The sequence below is a fragment of the Gossypium hirsutum genome, chromosome A06 (genome assembly GCF_007990345.1).
Source record: "Gossypium hirsutum isolate 1008001.06 chromosome A06, Gossypium_hirsutum_v2.1, whole genome shotgun sequence".
Classification (NCBI taxonomy): Eukaryota; Viridiplantae; Streptophyta; class Magnoliopsida; order Malvales; family Malvaceae; genus Gossypium; species Gossypium hirsutum.
In genome coordinates this window covers 124,655,581-124,662,523 of record NC_053429.1, presented here as the reverse complement: position 1 = coordinate 124,662,523, position 6,943 = coordinate 124,655,581, and the positions used below count along the sequence as shown (strand labels likewise).

General features: G+C 28.5%; 1 protein-coding gene across 2 annotated transcripts; it reads left to right on the top strand.

Annotated features, from left to right (window-relative positions):
- The first annotated feature begins 381 nt into the window (after nt 1-381).
- Nucleotides 382-3,468, top strand: LOC107944436 (probable WRKY transcription factor 70). 2 transcript variants are annotated; one of them, XM_016878265.2, is made up of 3 exons: nt 382-1,341; nt 2,051-2,152; nt 2,956-3,468. In XM_016878265.2, exons 1-3 carry the CDS (start codon nt 863-865, stop codon nt 3,338-3,340), a joined length of 966 nt encoding a protein of 321 aa, XP_016733754.2. In that variant the 5' UTR covers nt 382-862; the 3' UTR covers nt 3,341-3,468. The 2 variants fall into 2 exon arrangements, with proteins under 2 accessions (XP_016733754.2, XP_040972146.1); XM_041116212.1 differs by lacking the exon at nt 2,051-2,152 and having other exon boundaries at nt 801-1,341.
- The last annotated feature ends 3,475 nt before the right edge of the window (nt 3,469-6,943 follow it).

The following is a 6,943-nucleotide window of genomic DNA, read 5'->3' as shown; positions in this document are numbered from 1 at the left end:
TTGTCTTCAATATTCACTTTTGCACTTTTAACATCCTTGCACACTTATCTCCTCTAAGTCTCCACGCTATAAGGTGAATAATAAATTGAAATTGTCAAAATTACCCCTCCAATGAAATTTAAACAAATTGGCACTCCTTTCTCCCTTTCTTCCTTAAGAGAAAAAGATGTTCAATTTCTTGAAAGGAGTGGTGGGCGGATCAGGGGGAGGCTTCTTGGTCTCACTTTCGCGGCATTTACAAGGTATTCTTTTTTCTGAATTCTCCATTTACTGTTAACCATCGAATCAAATTCAATCTTTAATCACATTGGATAACTCATAATCACATGGGATCTTGTACTTGAATCCACTTATTTTTAATACGTTTTTCTTCCAGGATGATGGATCTCCTGTGTCTATATTTTCTCTTTCCGGTAGTAATCCGCAGGACGGCCGTTTAGCTGCTGGTCGGAATGGTGTCAAGCGTCTTCGAACCATTAAGTATAATTTATCCTTTTAAAATTATGAAAATGTAAAAACTGGCCTCTGTTGGAAACTTTGATTTGGACTGGCAGGATTCTGTCTAATCTTTCAATGACTAAATTATGGTGAAAATACTAGATCTAAATTCATAACTTACATAAATTACAAAATCTAATAGCAAAATTATAATCCTGCATATACAACAAAAGAAGAATAGGGAAAAAGTGAAGACGTTTGACATCAGCTTTCCATCATTGATTAAACGTCATTTTGCTTTTGTCAGCAATTAAACTTCATCAATGCATTACACCCCCTTTCCTTACAATTTCCCTTGACATTCTTCCCCCTTTCCTCATTTCTCATCTCTTGTACCTTTTTTCTCCTCTATTAAAGGCTTCTTATGATCTTATCTCTTCTGCTCCTTTCACCTACATACACACATATACATATATATATACATACACTTACTAAGACTGGGAGTGAGGCAACAAATAAAAGCCATAGAGGTTTTTTTTTTTTTCTGGGGGTGATAAGAACTATGGATACTCTTTATCCATGGCCTGAACCTGAAACACTATCAAGCAACAAGAAAAGGGTAATACAAAAACTTGTGGAAGGTCAACAGTGTGCTACTGAGCTTCAAGTTATTGTACTCCACAACAACAAGCCCCCTCAACAAGCTGAGGAGCTTGTGCAAAAGATCTTGTGGTCATTTAATCAGACACTTTCTATGCTAGCTGAAGCTGGTCATCATGATGAAGTGATTTCCCAGAATCAGGCAACTTGTAATGATGATTGTAAGTCTCAAGATTCTAGTGAGAGCAGCAAGAGATCACTTTCAGCATTCGTTAAGGATAAGAGGGGCTGTTACAAGAGAAAGTAAGAAAGATTCTTCTTTTTTTCCCCCGGTAACCAAATAATTAAATAAATTGTCACTAGTTATTTATGGGTAAATTATAAAATAATCATTTTTATTTGTATCAGATTATATTTTAGTCACTTATGTTTGAAATATTACATTTTAGTCACTTACGTTATTATTTTGTTACGAAGTGGTTCACCGTTACCTCCGTAACGGCGGTCCTACGTGACAATTCAAATGGGTTTTAAATGTCAACTTAGGTGTCTTATGTGACAGTCTAAATTAAATTTATTTAATTAAAAATCTATTTTCATCCTAGCAACTGGACATTAAAGTTAGAATTTAAAACTCATTTGGACTGCTACGTAAGACTGTTATTAGGGAGGTAATGAAGTTTAACCGTAAAGTGATCACTTCATAACAAAACGATAACGTAAGTGAATAAAACGTAATATTTCAAACAAAAGTGACTACTTTTATAGTTTACCCTTATTTAATTTTGTATTTTTGTCATTAATTGACTTAAATAATTAAGTGTTCATTTTATATATTTTTATTATTGGATGATAAAAAAAATTTATAATTGAATATTTTTTATCATAATTTATTTTAAATATTAACCACGAGATATGGTAGAATGGTTAATTATCGTGTTTCTACTCATGAGAATATAGCACTAATTCTTCCATAATTATTTTTGGTATTAATTGGATGTTATTTTTGTAGGAGGTTTGCTCAAACAAAGATAGTGGTGTCTGATAAAATAGAAGATGGGCATGCATGGAGAAAATATGGACAAAAAAATATCTTACATTCTAAACATCCAAGGTAAACTCATTTTTTGTTTCACTAATTCATTTACTCATAAAGTTAACGAAAGCAAACATTTGATATTTTGTTTAATGTGATATTAAAAATGCAACTGGAATCTCTTAAAATCTTAACTTGAACTCAAACCTCAAACTCGAACTTGAATCACGAGTTCTGAACTTTAATCCCAAAACTTGAACCTTGAACCCAACTTAAGATCAGTGTTCATAACTCAGGATTCGGTTTTGAGATCAAAATTTAAGGTTTAGAGTTTGGGATTCAAAGTTTGAGTTTAAGATTCGAGATTTGAGTTTGAATTTAAAATTCAGGATTCAGAATTTTAGATTCGAAGTTTAAGATAAAAATTACCAAAATTACGTGTTAATAACCATAAATGATATCGTGGAAAATTACGTTTCTCCTTAAAACAAATGAATTTTTAAGCCAAAATGGGGTTTGAATTTGATATTATATTTTTAAGCAACGACAACTACTAGAAGAAACCTTCTATTTAGCTCAAACTTTTTCAACAATGCTAAATAATTCCTAATCCAAGCTATTTAGGGACGGCACCAATGGGTAGTCCCTTGAAGTTTTTAAAATCATTAATTTAATGATAAAAATTCACTTTGACTCTCAAAAAGATAGAAAAAATTTTAGTTTAATCTTTTTAAAATTCTAAAATGACAAGCATATATAAAGATAAAATTGTACTTTAGCCCTTTTAAAGTTTTATAATTTAATTTTGATCCTCTAAAAATAAAATTCTGACTTCGTCCCTGAAACTATTCCTTATAATTTGGTCCATTTGTGATCAACAGGAGTTACTTCAGGTGCAGTCACAAGCATGATCAAGGCTGTAGTGCTATCAAACAAGTTCAAAGAATGGAAGATGATGCCCAAATGTACCACATCACATACATTGGTACCCACACTTGCAGAGACCAGTACTCATCCATGGCTACACCACGAATCGACAGTCCGAGTCCGATATTAAAACTCGAATCCGAGGAACAAGCGACGACACCAAGCAATGTTACGGATTTGGATTCGATGACCATGTGGACGGATGTAATGATGGGTGGTGTTGGTTTTGAAACTGATGTGGTGTCCAACATGTATTCATGCACTGAAATCACTTGTCTGGATTTAGAACCTGTTGAGCTTGAAAATGGTTTGCTGTTTGATGACACTGATTTTGCTTAGTGAAACTTTGGCTTCTTTGTACAGTTAATATTATAAGCCATGTTCCCTATTTGTATTATGTAATCGACGGTCAAATTATGTTGTTAGTCCCTGTACTTGAATGAATAATTTGATATTCAGTTCTTTTATTTTAAAAATTAAACTTTATTTTTTCCTTTTTAAATTTAAAAATTCGAGTCTTCTAAGGAGAGTTTCAATTTTTTTTAGAGGTTAGAATTAAATTGTATATTTTTATAATAGTAAAAAATAATTCTATCATTTTAATAGCCTATATCTTTATAATTTTTAATGGGCTAATTATTTTTTTTCATTTTTAAGGGCTAAAGTAATTTTATCATTACTAATTTAATTTTTTTATAAATTATAAAAGGCCTAAATTAAAAAATTACCAATTTAGAAGGGGCTGTCTCCACTACGCTCGCCGCTAGAGTCTTCTAATTATTTACTTTTTTTTTAGTATTTTTTTGTTGAATTTTGCTATTGATATACTAAAAGAAATCTTACTAAATGGAAAATTTGCAATCTAATTTCTTTATAAATAATAATATATAATTTAATATATATTAAAATTACACTTTGGCCTCAAAAAATTAAAAAAAATTATTTAGTCATTTAAAAAAGACAAAATTATAAATTAATACGTGATGAAAATTATATTTTAACCTCTTAAAATTAATAATTTTAATTTCATCCCTTAAATGATAATCAAAAGCACATTTATATCAATTAAAATAATCACATATTAACATGTTTTCATAATATCTAGAAAATTATATTTCATATTTTATTTTAAATATAAAAAATACTAGCTTATAATATATTTACAAATTCTAAAATTATTAAATTAAAGTATTATTAAGGTGAAATAATTTTTTTTAATTTATGTTAATTTTCAAAATTAATTTTCATAACTTTCACTTTTTTTTTATCATAGTAATTTCAAACATTAAAAATCTCAACAACTTTTTTAGGTGTGTAAATACGAAGAACCCCATCCATTCATTTTTTTTTCCTTTGGTGGTTAGATTGTTTATTAAGGGCCCTTTTTTGATGGGTAGCAGGGGCGAAGTCAAAATTTGTTTAGGTGAACTAAAATTAAAATTTAATCTTTAAAAAATTAAATTAAATTTTTATCGTTTTAGGGGGCTAAAGTATATTTTTACCTTTACTAATTTAAATTATTAAAATTTCAAAATGGTCTAATGGACAATATTTCATTTTAGGGGGGTCGGAGCCCTGCCAGGTTAATTTTCAAAATTAATTTTCATAACTTTCACTTTTTTTTATCATAGTAATTTCAAACATTAAAAATCTCAACAACTTTTTTAGGTGTGTAAATACGAGGAACCCCATCCATTCATTTTTTTTCCTTTGGTGGTTAGATTGTTTATTAATGGCCCTTTTTTGATGGGTAGCAGGGGCGAAGTCAAAATTTGTTTAGGTGAACTAAAATTAAAATTTAATCTTTAAAAAATTAAATTAAATTTTTATCGTTTTAGGGGGCTAAAGTATATTTTTACCTTTACTAATTTAAATTATTAAAATTTCAAAATGGTCTAATGGACAATATTTCATTTTAGGGGGGTCGGAGCCCTGCCAGTCCCCCAGATATGCCACTTATAGACAATACGTTTACCTGCGGTTAATATAAAAATAACGGTAACACTGAGATTAGATACTTTAACGATACTATAACGTGAGATAAAAAAAAAGTTAAGTGTACCGCTCGAGGAGTAAATGCCCATCTAAATGGCCCGTAAACTAATAAGTAAAGTCATTGTAATTATTTAGTTTATGGGTTTCTTTTGCTTATTTGGTTTAGATGTTATATCAACACCAAAGGTCCCTTCAAAAAAGTATGTAACTTTCAAACTTTGTTTGTGGAATATTTTTTTTTGTGTGTGTGATTGTAAGACATTCTTATCCAAATAATAGTATTAGTTGGATTTAACTTTGGGTTAAGCTCGAATTTCTATAATTGAATTCAAGGATAAGTTCAAAAGTGAATTAAATGGTGGAGATAAAATTAGATATTTTTAGTTAAAATATCTAAATTGAATAAATAATTCTTTGTGTGGACCAAAAAGAAAGTTTTCTATTTGGCCAAATCTAAAAAGGACTAAAATTGAGCTCTTAATTTTAAGTGGAATTAAAAGAGAAATTATACCATTTAACTAAGGGAAGCCAAAACTCCTAGTTAGGGGAGAACATTCGGTCTTTTTGATCAGTTTGGTCAAATTTTTTTATTAAATCGATTTAATCGATTATAATCTACAAAAGAATGACCCGACCAAATTAAAGCTCAAGAAGCAACATAATTGAATCGACTTTAGGTCGATCTATTTGGTTGGTTAACTGACTTTAATTATTGGACTAGAATAATATCACTACAGGAAAACAGGGCTTTAGCGGCGTTTTTAGCGGCGTTTTATCAAAAAATGCCGCTAAAAACCAGAGCATTAGCGGCGCTTTTGGTAAAATGCTGCTAAAAACCAAAGCATTAGTAGCGCTTTTGGTAAAACGCCGCTAAAAGTCATATAACCCCTAAAAACTTAAACCCCTAAAAAATCATAAACACTAATCTATAATCCTTAAAACACTAAACTCCTAAACCTTAAAAAATCTTAAACCGTAAACTATAACCTTTAAAATACTAAACCCCAAAAAACATCACGTGGATGTTGATGTACATCATATGTTAAATATTTTCTTATATAATTGTAAAAGAGATAGTATTAATTTTAAAATATTGAATTAATTATCATTATAGTTTAAGGTTTATGATTTAGGGCATATGATTAAGGGTTTAAGGTTTACGAGTTACTATTTTAAGTTTTATGGATTATGAGTTTAGGGATTATGGTTTAAGGGTTAGGGGTCTAGGATTAAGAGTTTATATTTTAGGATTTAGGGTTTAAAGATTAAATATTAAGACTTTAGGGTTTAATTAATTAATGTTTTTAATTTATATGATAAATATTTTCTTATATAATTGTAAAAAAGATAATATTAATTTAAAAATATTGAATCAATTAATCATTATGGTTTAGGGTTTATGATTTAGGGTATATGATTAAGGGTTTAACGTTTATGAGTTACTATTTTAAGGTTTATGTATTATGGTTTAAGGGTTGGGTTTAAAGTTTAAGGGTTAGGGGTTATGGGTTATGGGTTCAGGGTTAATGGTTTATATTTTAGGATTTTAGAGTTTAGAGTTTAGGGATTAAGGGTTTAGATTAATTAGTATTTTTAATTTATATATTAAATAATTTATTATATGATTGTAAAAGAGATAATTTTAATTTTAATATCTTAAAATTATGATTATAGTTTAAATTATTTAAGAGATAATAGATAAACTTTATATATATTAAATGATTTAGGATTTAAGGTTTACTTAATATTTGTTAAATGATAAAATTTTATACAACTAATTAATACTTTTATTTTAAAAAATATTTAATCTAAACCATTTGATATATTTAAATATTAGATTTAAAAAAACATTGATAAATAAATAACAACATTGATAACAAATAAAAATGACATACAAAAATAAAAATAAAATATAAAAAAGATATTAGTTCCGTTTTTATGAAAAAC

What these genes read in the sequence shown, in the direction of transcription:
- LOC107944436 (XM_016878265.2), top strand. Translation starts at nt 863, where the DNA reads ATGATCTTATCTCTTCTGCTCCTTTCACCTACATACACACATATACAT. An exon ending in AGGGGCTGTTACAAGAGAAA is followed by an intron (nt 1,342 to 2,050) that starts GTAAGAAAGATT and finishes TTATTTTTGTAG; the next exon opens with GAGGTTTGCTCAAACAAAGA. An exon ending in TTACATTCTAAACATCCAAG is followed by an intron (nt 2,153 to 2,955) that starts GTAAACTCATTT and finishes TGTGATCAACAG; the next exon opens with GAGTTACTTCAGGTGCAGTC.